General features: G+C 46.7%; 2 protein-coding genes across 2 annotated transcripts; both read right to left on the bottom strand.

Moving 5' to 3' along the window:
• Positions 1-167: 167 nt before the first annotated feature.
• On the bottom strand, positions 168-15,464 carry LOC122612518. The gene is made up of 4 exons (XM_043786197.1): positions 15,327-15,464; positions 4,229-4,482; positions 2,080-3,894; positions 168-1,683 (listed from the first exon to the last, which is right to left on the bottom strand). Exons 2-4 carry the CDS (start codon positions 4,478-4,480, stop codon positions 1,111-1,113), a joined length of 2,640 nt encoding a protein of 879 aa, XP_043642132.1. The 5' UTR covers positions 4,481-4,482; positions 15,327-15,464; the 3' UTR covers positions 168-1,110.
• LOC122612519 (phosphatidylinositol 4-phosphate 5-kinase type-1 alpha) lies at positions 6,433-15,446 on the bottom strand. Its single transcript, XM_043786198.1, is given in 3 exon segments — positions 6,433-9,245; positions 9,248-9,406; positions 15,327-15,446. Coding segments are annotated over 2 exon segments (2,379 nt in total). The 5' UTR covers positions 9,384-9,406; positions 15,327-15,446; the 3' UTR covers positions 6,433-7,002.
• Positions 15,465-16,332: the final 868 nt, after the last annotated feature.

Genomic DNA, 16,332 nt, shown 5'->3' with positions numbered 1-16,332 from the left:
AATGTTGTTTTTATGAAGAAACATTGTTTGTTTCTATCAATTACATGTTGCATTCTCAACATTATGAGTCATGAGTAGACTGATACTTCCTCCCAAGCAAAAACACCCACAGATTATTGTTAAACACATCTTGATTTTATTTCAGCGACATATTTGTAACTGCAATGTGGCTCTAATAATCTTAGACTAGACTTAAGAATAACTCCAAACATTGGTGAAAAGCGTAAATACATCCATACATATTCATACACATATATAATACAATGTTATGCAATATAATTGCTTGAAGTACCGACAAAATAAATATTTCGAATTTCTTTTTCATTTTATTTGGCACAAAGGACTTCTCTACAGCTAAGGAATTTTCCGAGTTTTTGGTTTTTAAGTTGCCAGCCGTATGGGTGGGTATGCGTATTAGGTTAAGGATTTTTTGCGAAAATATTTACAAGAAGAATGCAAAATGTCAAGCTTGCATTTGCATCAACAGAAAGATAAAATAAATCTGGCTGCCGAGTGAAACAGTGCTTTAAGAGCATTCTTGTTATAAGCACACAAGAATGCCAAAAGTTGCCTCGGCAACAGCAGAAGCACAAAAAATACGAATAACTAAACAAAAATTGTATTCCTATTTATTTGGCATCTCGCTCTCCGCCTCTTCGCCTCTCCGGCGCTCCGTTTGTTTTGTTTGCCTGAGTGGAAATATAAAAATTACTTCGTTTACATCCAGCAGCAAGGATACGGCAAGGATAAGCGACTGGGGAGCGAGTCCAAACGGGTCACGCAGCATTCTAGACAAAGTAATAACACTTGACGCACGTCTGCGTTTCCGGCTTGTGTCCGGCCGGAGGACGTGTCCACACGGAGAGAAAATCTTAGGCAAAGTAGGTACAAATTGGGTACTTCTGATTCGTCTGATTCGTAGCAGTTAACAATTTATCACAAAGCTTTGCAGTTTTATCAGAAAAGAGTCAAAGCTTGTACTAGTTTTAGTGGGTTCGCTTGACTAATATATAGTAGCTAATATTAACATATCCACTTGCTTCTACATTTCTCTCTGTGCAGCTCCACTTTGTTTCTTGGAGCACCCCATCCCTCCTCAGGTGGTGAAAACTAGACGAAACTCTCCTGACGTGTTAAATTGAATTTGAGCAGCGCCGATGACGACGACGACAATTTGGCCTTGGTTTTGCTGCCGGAGCTGGACATGCCACTGGAATTGGTCTGCGTCTGTGCCTCGGGCGTCTGGTGGCCACTGGAGAAGGATCCGCCTGGCGCTGGAGTGGCCAGCAGCAGCTGCTGCTCCTGTCCATGGGCGCCGAGCAGTTGTCGCGTCAACTGGGATATGTCTCCGCCGTAGCTGCTGTCCAGGTGCTGCTGCTGCTGCTGCTGGTGTTGCGGATTGGCAGGCTTGAGGGCCAGGGATTGACGCAGCAGATCCGGCAGATGCCACTGCTCCAGGAGCTCCGCTCCGAGGGTCGGCGAATCGCTGGCCAGCCGGGTGAGCGTGTGCAGAATGGTCTTGATGGTGCGGCGCTGGGCATCGCTCTCCGCACGTGAGCCGTAGGTCTGGTAGAATTCCGTTTGGTACACGGACGTGATGAAATTTATGATGACGCCGTTGGCCAAGTGGCTGTGGCACTTCTTGTTCAGCGACATGTTGTGCAGCATCCCAACGATCTGCTCCTGTGCGGATGAAATAAAACAGAGGGCGAAAATGTTGATGAGCAAAAAATGAGCAACTCAAAGTGGTCTGTATGTATGTATGTATATTGCGGAATGAAAAATCGTGGCCAAGATTGCGAAAAAATTGCTTTGCAAATGCCCAAATAAATTTTACGAGCCACGGCCCGAAGAAGCTTTCAATAAAATTGGCCAACAAAATGTGCGGGAAATCGATGCGGGGTGAAACAAGCCAAGGTCAGGTTCGATACTGAGGCAAGTAACTTGGGATGTAGGGGTATTTCAATAAAGCAATGCTTGATTAGCAGTTAAATTGTTAATTATTTACTGCTTTTGACAACACACTGATTTAATGATTACTAAGGAAAGGTTCAAACAATCTAGACACTAGATACTTACATAGAGAAAGACGCTCGTGCCGCAGCTCTGGTGTTCCAGCGTGTCGATCAGCCGGAAGATGGCCTCGTTGGACATGATGGAGTAGTGGGAGGTGGCCTCCATGCGGCTCAAGTTGTTGAGCGCGGCGGCGCAGAGGAGCAGCGTTTGGGTGCAGCACTCCGGCTGCAGGAGGGCGGCCAATCCGGCGACCAAACTCTCCGAGCAATCCCTCAGACCCGGCACCCTGTGCTCCGATCCGTGCCAAGCGGCGGTGATCTGGGCCAGCAGCGAGACTGCCTCCCTGCGCTCGATGGCTCCCCTCTCGCCGGCGGACTCCACCTGCAGGATGTCCCTCACGATTTCAATGCCGCCACAACTGCCCAGTTGATTGATCGCCTGAGGGGCGCAGCACAGGGTGGCCAAAGCCCGGAGTGCCAAGGCCCTCACGGAGCTCTGCTTGTGATCCAGGACCACTACGAGCAGGGTGCGCACAGCCTCGTTTTGGATGAAGGCATCGGATAGCGACGCAAAGCCATCGTAGTCAATGTTCATCAAGGTGGCCACCATGTTTATGTTGGCCCGCAGTAAGAGATCACACTGACTCTGCTCAATGCTGATCACCAGGATGCGAACCAGTCGCTCAAAGATCAGGCGCAGGGTGATCAGAGTGTGCCTCTTCAGCAGCTGCACATCGTCCAGCAGGGACTCGAGATTGATGTAGTGCTGCCGCTCCAGCGAGTACCTCGTGTCCTTGCTCACCGTGCGAATTTGCTCCAAGTGCTGCTCATAGCGTCTCCTTTCGATCTTGGCATCGTTGAAGAACACTCCGCGTCGCTCCAGCGTGGCGGTGAAGTCGTCCAGGTGGGACAGCAGCTGGGTGGCACCGGCAAGGGCTTCCGGCAGCGAACTGGCCTGCAGTCCGCCGAGCACCCGCTCACTCCGCTCGAAGTGGCCTTGCAGCGACAGAGCCTGCTGCTGCAGTTGCCTGACCAGCTTGCACACGGCACTGGTGGTGATGGTGTAGTTCTTGTACGCCTCCTGGGCAATCGATTTGTGCTGCAGGGTGCACATCACCTCCGGTTCGCACTCCCACCGCTGCTCCGACATCCAGCTGGCCACGGGCTGCGGGTGCGGGTGCGGTTGCTTCTTGCCCCTTTTCGCAATCTTCGAGCCACTCTTGGGTGTGCTGGTGCTGGCTGTGAAGCGCAAGGCTCTGACTCTCAAGGGGGAAGGCTGCTGCTGCTGGAGGGTTTCATCCTGCTCGGTGGCTCCAAACGTCACTGTCTCATTGTTGTACGGCGGTGGCGCCTCGCCCAAGTAAACAGTTTCATTATTGTACGGCGGCGGTGGTGGTAGTGGTGCTATGACCACATCCTCCTCCTCGCTGGCCGAAGCCGCTTCCGGTTCCGGCTGCGCGGGCTTACGCATTACTCGCCTGCGGCGTCTGATGGCCGGACGCGGTGGTGAATCCTCCTCCGCCTCCGCCTCTGCCTCTGCCTCTGCCTCGCCATCGTCCAGTTTCATGCTGTCCAGCTGCTCGAACAGACGACTGCGACTGGCCTCCAGCTCCGCTTCCACGGCATCCCCATCCCCCGACTTCGCCTTCGGCGTAATCTGGCCGCTGGTGAAGGAAATGCGACGCGTGACGCTGATCAGCGGTGAGTAGAACGACGAGTTGCCCACGCGGCGCACCACCGTTGGGGGCGTGGCCACCGAATGCACGGACGTGGGCGTGGCCGTGGGCGTCTGCTGCTTATCGGATTGGGGCGATGGCGGAGATAAGTGCTGTTGATGCTGCAACTGATGCGATTCCTCGTTGTCTGAGAAGCCCGAGTCCTGCAAAGCACCCGAAGAAAAACAAAAACCATTAGCGCACTGAACTCGAATTGGTTAAAGCCTTTAATTAATGTCAGTTTCACGCACGGAAGTCCTTTGCACTTTGCACTTGTGCCACCTAAACTTCGTTGCAATATCCTGCTAAGTGGGGCATTACATATCTCATTACAAAGTTGTATTCAGCAAATATAATTAGATATTCATTTGATGAATACACTTTGATAATATCTATAGAGACTCTACCACACTGCATTACTTTACTCTAATAAAAGGTCCATAATGTAAGACCGACTAGTAGCCAAATTGAAATATGAGGCTCCATCGATATGCTCACCTGACTGCGCAGACTGCCGGGACTATCGTGCTTGTGCCAGGATAGCTTGGAGCTGTTCTGCTCGTCCTCCACCTCCTGGATGCAGGACAGATTGCCCAGGGGGCCCAGGGATGCGGGCTGTCTTTGTGGGTAGTTGTGGGATGTGCCGGATGTGCTGCTCCCACTGCTGAAGCTCGAATAGAAACCGCCGCTGGTCAGGGAGGACTGCTCCGATCCCCACCAGACCTTGCTGTAGCTGCGCTGAAAGGACATGCCTGAAATATAGGAGAAACGGAGTCGGGCAATCAGTAGTGTCCATCATTTAAATAAATTGAACTCATTCGTTTAACAGGCTTAAATTCATTAAATTTAATGCAATTGCCGGTTTGGGTGGCTGGACTGGAATGGACTGGACTGGACGGGATTCATTGCCAATACAGGCAGTCCCATTCCCATGCTGTCCATTTGTGCAGGTCTCTCAGGGGTCATCGCCCCCTTTTTGGGTGGGCGGCAAGGGGGCGGGGCAGTGCACACACATGCCTGAACATTGGCTTAATATCCGTTACGAAAAAATTAAATTTCCGCCAGGCGATACAAATCATTATTTTAATCAATGAAATTTCCACCCTGCGACCTTGTAAAAACCATCAGTGTACCAGTAAACATTTCTCAGTGTTCATAAAATTTCGTTTTTTGGAGCAATTTAAGGAGCTGAAAGTTTTGGGGGCCATCAAAATGACATTTGGCATATGGCCCAGTATACATTAGTGTGCAATAATTTCTAAATAATTGATGTGAATGCCCCAAATTGTGGGCATTTATGCAGATTTTACAGACCAAATCTGTTGAGTTACAGGCATTGGCATACAAAAAGGGGGCGTGTAACCACCTGCCCGATGTTGCTGGAAATGCAAATGATTTTCCGAGGGGGGGTAGGGGGTAGGGTTTTTTGAAAATGAACAAAACATTTGGTGTGCGGCATCGGGGCTCTATTATGCAAATGGAATAAACTAATTATGCTGCTAAACAATTTTCGTGTGACATTGCAAACCGAAGTCGTGTTTTATTTTGTTTAATTTCTCGTGGTTTTTGCACTTTGCAGCTTACATATTTATTATACTTTGTTGTTCTTGTTCTTGTTGTTGTTGCTGTGTTTGTTGTATTTGTTTTCGCCATAATTACATAATATAGCATTCAGCAAAGGGGGGAGTGCACTTGTTGGTGGCAACTGTTTGCGTTATGCATGAGTGGGAAAGTTTATTTTTCAGTTATGCATGCAGTTACGCCCACTGAACTCTGACCTCCAACCTCCCTCACTTCGATGCGCTGCAATGGCATTCGGACCCTCAAATGGCATTTGGTCAACTGGCCTGGTGACTCCTTCCCTTCCACTGCCGAGCAAATGTTGACAAAGTGCTTGTTTCAAGTAAACAAATTGGAATAAATAAATGACGAAACACTTTTTACTCCACGCAGGCACTTTCGCACACATTAACACACTCACACTTGGGCACACACATATTTATTGAATTCATTAAGCAATTAATTAAAATTATATTCAATTAGCATAAAAGGCATGACCATAAAAAAACCAACAAATATTTGCGGCCCATTCACAGTTGAATGTGCAAATTTGAATGTTTCTAACGCCTTTCATAATATTATCATTTTTTCCGTGCCTTTTCATCGAATGATTTCCCATATTTAACTATTTACGTTTATAAAAGTCTATACAAATTGATAAATAAATTACTTTGAATGCTGAAAGTAAGCATTTTGTATGCTTGGTATACACATAGTACTCCCATTTCACAGCAGATACATGAGTGCCCATTTAAAGTAGCATTAAAGTGCAATGGTGCCCATAAAGCTCCATCAAGATGCCGCATTAAAGGGTACACAATTTAAAACCACTGTCCATAGGACGCGGGCTAATTAATGGAGAGCTCTGCCATCCTCCATCCCATTTAAATCGCGGCATGCGGCTGAGTCCTGCGAAATCCTTTCGAATGGACGGACAATAAATATTGCATTGGATGGCTGAAAGAGGCTTAACAATGCAGCAAGGCGATAAAAATTAACGGCACTTAATAGCAACATTGAAATCATTAAGTGATTTATGTTCAGCCACGGGCGAAGCTCCAATAAACGTCAGCGCCCGCTGCTCCCTCAAGGACACGCGTCCTTTTGGGCACAAACAAACAAAGAAGAAAAACGAGTACAAATCGATACAAGTATTTTTATTCTCGTTCCTTTATTTACATGAGCATCTTAGAATACGTAAACGCACTTTATAATACAGCAACATACACAATAAGTAGACAAAAACTGAGTTTTCACACCGTCTATATTCTTCTCCAACCCCTATCCCAATTTCGATTGAGCTCCTCGCTTCTCGTGGACAAACAATTTCAAAAATTAAAACAAAATTCAGCTAAGGCAACACGCAAACAAATTCCGAATTCCAACCAAAAAGAAGCGAAATAATAATAATTATAATTTCGAGTAGGCAGCAGTGTGCATATGTGTGTGTGTGCGAGTGGGGGGCGTGTCTGGTAGTCAATTAGCACGGGCGCCACATAAATTTCAATATCGAATACGTATTCGCTTTTCGGTTTTGTGTTTAATCAAGATAAACGAGCTCGCTTTCAGAATTTCACTTTTTGGGCGTGGGCGTGGGAGTGGCGCTTTCACCCAGCAGACACACATACACATTGGGCTATATATACATGCTACTGCTGCTCCTGCTGCTGCTCAGGATTCCTTACATATCCCGCCGAATCCCGCTCAGAACATCAACGCGGCAAATCGTTGAGCACGAGCGTGGACGTGTAGCTGGGCGCCTGGATGTGGGCCGTCTTTGTCGTCGTCAGCATGGTGGTGGTCGTCATGGTGGTCTTGCCGTTGGCATCTGCGTGAACCACATCCTGTACGCCCTTCGGCGGAGAGTCCACTGCCTCCACGTCCGCGTATCCCACCGTCGTGACCTGAACACTCGTCTTTGTTAGCCGATGGGTGCGCAACTTGGGCAACCGCGAGCTCAGGTCCGTTCCCGTGGACTCGTCGTCGCTGTAGTCGCTGGTCAAGGCGCTTCCTGTTCGCCCGGAGCTGTCGTACGAGTACTGAGTGTGGTAGGTGCTGCTGGGCTCACCGCTGCCGCCCCTCGTGCTGTTCCCCTCCCTGAGGGCCACCTCCGCCTCGCCCCGATTGTTGTTCGACTGATTGCTGCTCCGCTGCTGCTGCTGCAGCGAGCTTGTGGAAGCGGCGGTTATGTCCTCCTCCGAAATGTCATCAAAGGCCGGCGGCGGTGTCGACATGCCCGACAACGTCATGATCGGCTGACGGACTGCATTTGTGGGTGTACTCAATGGCGGTAAACGCGATGCAGGCGAGCGCAGTTGCGTCGTCGAGGTCTTGCGCTTGGAGGGGGAATGTTTCAATGGAAATGTCGGCGTCTTCTTGAACACCTGTTTGCCCATGGCATCCTGGAAGCGCTTGGCGTAAAAGGAGGGACGGCACACGGACACCGTGTCGCCGTTGTACAGAATGCTTTTGAATGTGTGCTCCAGCTTCTTTTCCAAGCGATACGACTGCAAAATGTCAATGATGCCGATGTACAGGATCAATCGTTCGTCGTTTTCAGACCGAGCCGGAATGCCGCCGGCGGGTACGTCCTCGTCCTCCTCGAGCGGCACATCCATGTCAGCCGTAATAGACTCCAGAGCCGTGGAATGAGCCACTAAACGCTGACGATTCATACTGCGCGTTCGATTCAGGGAAGCGCCAGCCGATGTTCCCGGTATGGAGGCGTATGAGGCCACCGCTTGGAGCTGATTCTGATCCGCTTCCGGAGCATCGTCATCCGGATTAAAGGAGGACGGACCCTGCGCGGCGCTTTCCTTGCGCTGCAGCTTGGCTCGCGCATTCAGGATCCGCTCCTCGCGTTTCTCCTTGGCAGCCAGGTCTAGGTTGTGGATTCCAACCAGCAGCGAGTAGTCCATGATCTGAAAACTCTCCAGCACCATGCAGTCCCGCTTTATGGTGCTCATCAGCGCATTGTACTTGTCCGTCTCCAGAAATATGCCATTCGGATGGTGCTCGGCAAAGTCGAGGTCCTTGAACGTGGGACTAGCCTTCTGTCGCTCTGCCTTGGAGGCCTTACGGCGGAAGGAGGATCCCTTCAGGTCGTACTTGCAGTGCATCTTAATGTCCGAGGGCAACAGGTTGTTCATGGCCACCAATCGCACGTTCTTCGAGTTGTAGTGGAAGCAATACAGTCCGAAGAACTTGGGCAGCAGCGTCCGAGGGTTCTGCGATAGGTTCATGTAGTAGCCGGGCAGAAGTTTCTGCAGGAACTCGCACTCCTTCTTCTGCACCGTCTTGATTATGAACTCGTCGTCGGTGGTCAGGTAAAATATGGAACCAGAGGCACCCGGATTGGAAAGCTCCCTTAGGGGAGACGCACACATGGACATGAGGAAGTCATCTGGCGCGATTCCGAACAGATCTCGGAAGTAGCGAAAGGCAATGGGTGCGTAGACCTTGAAGCGGAAGTCGTTGTAGTGATGGGCAGGTGTGATGGAGGAACCATCTGGCGGAAACGCAATCGTTTCCATTTCCCAAAAGTCGTTCATCAGCAGATCACGCTTGGGCTTACTGGCCAGGCTGCCCACCGTGTGCTGGATGCCCAGCTGAATGGAGCCCATGATCTGCTTGGACTGGATCTTCTTGTAGGTCACCTCACCGCCCTCCGCCACCCGCCGGTGGCCCAGCTTCTTCTCGTGCTTTCCGCCCGTGGTGGAGGGATTCCGGGAAACACTGGCATCCAGCGTGGAGCTGGCGCTTCTGAGTTTCGAGGCCGGCGTTTGGTTGGCGGCTATGCTGTTCAGCTCGTGCTGCAGCAGGGATGTGGTCTCCTGACCTCCGTGCGCCATGGCGGCGTCCCTGAAGAGCTGCCGCGATGTTCCCGGCTGCAGGCTCATAGGTGGTGGGGTACTTGGCGTATCCTCCAGTTCGGGATATGTGTTCTCAGCCGGGGCATCTTGACCGGCGTGAGCAGGCTCTTCTGCTCCAGCTCCAGCTGGCTTTCCAGCGGTTCCTTCTCATCCTCCGGCTGATCCTCTGGCCTATCCTGTTTGGCAACCGGCGCCAGTTCCAGTTCCACGCGCGTGTCCATTTCCCTCTGGGGATTTCCGCTCTCTGCGGAGGAGAAAACCACTTATTGCAGTGCCGCTCAAACAGTACAAAGGCATTCAATTGCAGCTCGATAAATGGGCGTGTGTAAGTATGTGTCTGTGTGTGTGAGCGAGTGTGTGTGTGTGGGGTGTGAGTAGATGAGTAAGTGGGCTTGAGTGGGTGAGTAATCGATTAAGCCAGGGGCACCAATTGTCACGTTCGCGCACACACACACTTCGCAGTAACACTTCGTACTTCGCACAACTCTCTATGTGGCAACTCGACACTTTGGAGCACCTGTTGCTTATCTTTTGTTTACCCAAATGAAGAGCGGCTACAGCTAAACCAACAACAACAACCACATCCACATTCAACAGCCAGAAGGCAAAAGTAATGAGCCCATGGTCAATTAAAAGCTGCGACTCTAAAACTGTAAGTTTTGCCAATAAAGATAGAATCACAACTGCGTTAAACCGTATGCAATCGCTCGAAATGCAAAATGCACCTGAAAACTGGTAAGTAGACAGACGAACCGTAATTTCGATTGTTTGCATATGGGAATTCCAAATAAGCGACAGACACGTTCAAATGCATAAATAAGCGTACAACTGCACTGGGAAATGATGCTGCATAATTGCTATCACATTTATGAATGCGAAAATGTAATATATAATTCATATACTATGTAGTACAGTGCAGTACATTTGTGATGAGTAATTCATCAAAACTCTGATGGCGATAATCAGCATTAGGCTTTAAGTTCTAACAGCTGAATTCCAATGGTTTATGGCAGTTTGATAATATTATGCGCGGCTAATCTATTTCCTTTGCAAACACTTCTCTGTCCAAAGAAACCAAATATTTTCGCTCTGTGCACGAACGAATGGGAAACGTTTGCTGAAAACACAAACAATTAAGGCCGAAATCCACAAAATTATTATAGGAAAGTCATTATTTTGTGTGTGGCTTGTTGTATTTTGAAAAATGGAAAACGAAACCGAAACATGGCCATGATGGGCGCGATGGGCGTGGCTGGGGGGCGCATCATAAGTGGGCGGTGGGCGGTTGGGAGGCCATTCAGCTGGCTCGTGTGTGTTTATTTTCGTAGACTTTTAGATTGTCGCTCGGCGGATATGTCGGCGGCATCTCCTATATATCTTTTCCTCGTGTCTGCTTTTTTTTTTTTAATATTTATCGCACGCATGACACGCCAAATGAAACAAAAACAACAATATTCGTATGTTAACAACAACGGAAAGTTTTGCCAAATTCAGTGAATGGAACTAAACTAACTGAAATATGCGAGGCTAGTTTGAGCAATAATGTTGGATCTTTTTTAAATGGAAGAAGTCCTTCTAGAGTTAATAACTTGCCACTTGACCCTGGTTGTAGTTGTGGTTGTTGTTGTTGCTGTGGCTGCTTTTGCCTTGGGACCATTTGTTGTGAATTATGAGCTTGCAATTATGAGCGCTTTGCAGTCTTTATTTGTAATTTTATTAGCGTACTTACACAGAAATGCTCGAGGGAATAGTTGCTAGAGGTCAAAAGAAGCAAAAGATATCCAGCGAGAAGAGATAATTATTTGCCCTCGGCTGTTCTCTCTTCCTCTCTATCTCTCTTTGTCACTCTCTTGTGTATTCGTTGATCTGCTCAAGGCGCGTTTATCGGTAGCGCTCTCTCTGTCGCTCCACCGCCGTCTCAGTTGTTGTTTCTGGCGTACTTCCTCCTTTTGCTTCCCCTTTTATCCAGCTCTTTCGATTTCCACTTTCCGCTTGATAAATTGCTTTCATAATTTACAACGATATCTCAACGAATTTGAATTCTCCGTGCACACCTGGTTTATTGTGTGTGTGTGCGTGTGTGTTTGTGACTGAGGATGACGTCGTCGTGCGGCAATCGTGGAAATTCCTCATCAAAGTGCCGCATTTTGTATTTTCCAACTTGAGATATGCGAGGCGATCGCCGCCTGCCCAGAGTTAACCCGATTTTCGAACGGCTTCCGCTGCAATGTATGCACTCCGCGAACTTAAAAAACCAGGCGAAAATAAAATATTTCTCGGAAAGAGAAAACTGTTGATGAGTCGTTCGCGCAGTAGTTTTTTTACGTTTTACGCTATCGTTTATCGCTTACGCTGGCGCTAGTGAATTTTTAGGCTGCGCGGTATGTTTTGCGGTATTATTTGCTGACACTGATATTTTAACATTTCTGTTAGTGTTACGCGGGGTCTCTGCTAAACGCATCCAAGTTTTCCACCAGCGCGAGAGTCTTTGCTGATCAGCTACCGAACTCAGTGTTGTAAAGCGCAAAGTACACTTGCCATAAAAACGTTTAAAATCTGCTATAAATTCAGTTGCAATACAAACTACTTGTTTTAAAATAATTGTAAATATTCAAGAAAAATATATAATAAAAACGGGTTTTAAAACTATTAAATGCTTTAACAACTACGCCTTGTTGCATTTTAAGATGCTGGAGTTAAGATTTAAGATCGCAGGACAAGCCGTGCGATTTATGCTATATTTGAAAGTGAAATGCGTGGACATCTAGACGAAATAATAATTTCATTTTTTTCTTATTAACTCCCTTGCGCCGCCTGACCAACGCCAATCTAATTAGGAACACCTACAAAGGCGATTTCCCCGCCGACGGCGCAATTCTAATTGGATTAGTCAGCGAAGCCGGCTAAGAAGGCATTCCAGTTCCAGTTCCAGGACCCTCTGCCCTTGACCCTTGAATTTTATGGTTCTGTGGTTCTCTGTTCTGTGTCTCCTCTCCCCCTCCCCTGCCACCTCACACCGCAGAGCGTTTAAATTGATTGAAAAACCGCCCCTTAATCGATATTTATATCTACGGCCAGTCATGAGTAATTCCAATAGACGCTGCTCATTAGCAGGCAAAATGCAAAGGCAAAGTAATGTAGAAAATGTTTAGCTAACAATCCGGTTTCCACGAGGAGAAATATATGCGAGATGAGTACGCCTCATTACAAATGCCGCAGAGCACCAGAACACCAGCAAAGTCACAAATTGCACTTGATTGCTTGTGTTGCATAGTGTAATAATTGATGTAATTTGGGATCGCGGCTGAGAAAACGAATTTTCGGAGTTCGTTGTACTTTTGCCGGCCAATTAGGCACAAAAGCCAGTCGAAATTCATATGCAAATGGCTAATAGAGTTGTCAGCAGCAAACAAGTTTGCGGCCAAATAGAATTCTAAGGTCTGTGACAATCCGCCAATTAATTTCCAAATAGAGACAGAATAAATTTATGCAGTTCAATCTCACAAGAAACTGAAAGAAAGCAACGGAACTCGTTGCCATATCGCATGAAGATATGATAATGGTTCGTTATCGAAAGCATTTCATAATAAACAAATCAAAAAAAGAGGAAAAAACGAGGAAAGCGTGTTGAATAATAAATTAAAGTTCTGGCCAGTTTAAAAGGTCTCGATAATGGGAATTGGAATTGCATCGCAAAATGCAACTGAGAGCGGTGAGCGAAAGAGCAGAAAAAACAGAAATTACACTGAAAATGTTAATCATGATAATTAAGTTAATATGCGGGGTGGTTAAGTGTTAACTGAACTTGGCTCATTGGGGTCAGCCGAGCAGCCAAACAGCCAAACAGTCGAACAAATTGAACACAAGGTGAAATGGGGGAAAGTTGGAAAAGCAGTAGTGTGGGGGTAAACTCGTAGACCCACTCATAACCCCCCTCGTAACCCCGATTAATTAACCAAAAGTTACGGCCCAACCGGATCAAAATCGATTGGACAAAGGCCAGACAAAGGCAGAGCAGAGCAGAGCATTGATTAATCCGGCATTCAGCATAATTATTTTAATAGTTTTGACATTTAAGCGACAAATTAAACTGGAATATATGCAAAATAAGCGTAATAAATTTTAATTGCTTGCCACGCCCCCCTACCGCTGCCGCCCCCCCATTGAGGCCGCCCGCTGGCAGCTGTTGCATTGATTATAATGAAATTATTATTTATTTATATCGCATCTTTACGCTATTGCATAATTAATTGCCGTCGTTCGAGTGGCAAACAATTAAATAATAAATCAGTTTTAAACAATCATTTAATTATGTAAAAACCAAAATCAACGAGTTGAATGCGTTTCGCATTAAAACTGTGCAATTATTCAAGTATTATATTATCTCAACAGCCATAATCCAATCCGTTTCAATAGAATTGGCCATTGTTGCAAAATGTCAACCCGACGACACATTGACACCTGAGCAGCAAAAAACAAAAAACAAAAAACATAAAACAAAAAACAAAGAGCAGCAAATGGATTACGAATGCAATCGAAATGCTCCATTTGCGGCCTTCGCTGACATTTAATGCAGCTCTTCGATGGAAAATCAATAGGCTAAGCCAAATTAAGCGTAATCCCACTCAATTGGACAATCATCATTGCTGTGGCATTTCCCATCATCTAACGGTGGCAGCATATCCAACTACTACTACTATCCACTGTACACACATCAATTTGCCGCTGCTGCCGTCGACACCAATTGTCAATGATATCGATCTCTTTGCCGCAACAGGTGAGTGACTTCAGACTTCCAGACGCAAGACTCCAGATTCTAGACTCTAGATTCCAGACCACCGACTGGTTTCCACGTCCAGGTAATAACACCTCTCCCGATGACCGCTGTAATGGCCGGTGTTTAGCGCTCTAATGGAGCCATCGAAACCGCAGAAGCGCTCTTCAACGCTCAACTGGAACTAGATCAGTGAGATTATGCGCTGCTCCCTTGATTATTGCAATTAGGCTTGGCCAAAGTGAAATTGGCGAAATCTGGCAAGCCGCTGAATGCGGCTGAATGCGGCGAGATTGAAATCGGGGCACTCATATGCTGACTATTCTCAGCTTTCTGGCTGAGTCGAGATTACTATACATGTTTTTGGGGTGGCGAAAGCCAATTTCCGCGAATGCATAAGCTGCTTAAATACTTATGTATATGAGCAAGCTAAGCATTCAAAGTAACTTAAATGGTCTCTTTTACAGCACTTTTCTTATCAGTCTGGATATATTCGCCATTTGGGATCTTTACAGTTTATGTTCAAGATATATATTCCATGTATACAAGCTCTTGAATCGGTTATATTCTTGATCCATGAGAGTAATAATATTTATATGTAGCTGTAGCACACAGTGTTAATGAAGTATAGAGTATATAACTGGCTACACTATTATGATACTTTTAGGGATTAGATGTTGTTCAATATAACCCATTCTCAAATGCCTTAAAGGTGACTCTTCTCCCAGCAAACAAACTATTTCATCTGTGTATAAACAGTTCTTTACCCAACCCAATTAATGATATCCCAAGCTGGAGGATTAGTCACCAGCACCCGCAGCTCGCTTCATTCACCATCCACCTGATCAGTCAACAGTTAACAGTCATCGGTCACCTTAGCCCACTGCCTCCCCCAATTATAAATACGTATACGTAACTCGTACGCTCGTATCTCCAGCAGTTATGTATCCATCCACTCGGTATCCCCAAGCTCCGAGCTTGTGAGTGGGTGACTCATTTGGGGGATCTACTGTACGTTATAAAGAACATTCAGAGAAAACCGAACGCGACAATGGCGCAAAGAAATCATTTTGCGGTCTGACGACTCGGCGAGGCTCCTGAGTCATAAAACGCAGCTTAGCGAGGTCCTCGAAGTAGGGAAAATATAAATAAATGGAATTTACTTCAATAAATGGGTGGGAACCTACATATGTACATACATAAGTATATAGTGTGAGTGTGCGAATTAAGGCATGTGTAATTACGAGGGGCGTATGCGGTATGATATTAAATATTTGTGTTTATTGATAAGCTTATTGGGGTCAAAGGGGGCCCATTAACAGTTATCTCCTCTGCATGCACATCCGAACATTCCAAATGTGCTTTACGGTTTATTGTGGCCAAAACTTACCGCTTTCTTGTATAAACAATGCCGTGGTAATCCCAAGTTTGGCTTATGCTTTTGTTGTTGTCGTTGTTTTTGGCCGCCACCGATGGATAGTAAAATGTGTATTTCAAGCACGTGTCATTTGATTACTTTTGGTCACCACAAAACTTGACAGTGCGTATGTAGTGGGTGGTGGGGGAGCGCCCACAAGACAAAGCGTAAATAGTTGAACACTGCACAACGGTAAACACAAGGCGACACTACACACTTAGCGAACGTGTTAACCCGAACGATACGAAAACGTTGATCGCACACACAAATATCTCGCGACGATCGCAGCGGTTGCGACTGCGTGCTTCGACTGCTGAGAATCGAATGAGCGGCTACAGTTGGCGGCTTCAGACTCAGACTTCTGATGCCGGGGGGTGGGAGAGAGCAGTAAGCCGGAGAGTCGGAGTCAAATTACCTGGGTGAGTAAGGCAGTGCTGGCAGCTTGGCTACTTTGTGGCTAAGGGTATTACAAAATATGCGCCAATTCAATAGGAAACCTTGATTCATGTGCTTGGAAATACTTTTATAAAAGTGTTACTATCTCCTATTATCAATAGTCATTTTTTATAAGTGATCATGATAAGCTTTCACTACCAAATCGAATGAATATCTGAGTTTTCTAGCTGTTTTATTTGTAAATCTAGCTAAGTTTGGCTACTTTGAGCACGGGCTGCATTATCAACATTGGCCGCTCTCACCTTACTCTCCCGCTCTCACTATTTGCTTAATAATAATGTGCACAATGGAGAGCATTGTTCGCTTTGTCGCGTTCGGTGTTGTAGTAGTTGGTGGTGGTTTATGCGTTTTTGTTGCTGTTTCTTATCACTCGCTCCTGTCTTCCCTCACTCTCTCTCCCTCTCATTCATTTGGGCCAGCTGTTCGGTAGCGTTTTCAAAGGTGCGATCTCTCGCTATCTCTCTCATCTGCTACGCATGCGCAGCTGCCTGAGATTTTGGATTTTTGATTAGGTTCGCTTGTT

This window comes from Drosophila teissieri, chromosome 2R, assembly GCF_016746235.2.
Source record: "Drosophila teissieri strain GT53w chromosome 2R, Prin_Dtei_1.1, whole genome shotgun sequence".
NCBI lineage: Eukaryota > Metazoa > Arthropoda > Insecta > Diptera > Drosophilidae > Drosophila > Drosophila teissieri.
This window is presented reverse-complemented; position numbering and strand designations above follow the sequence as displayed.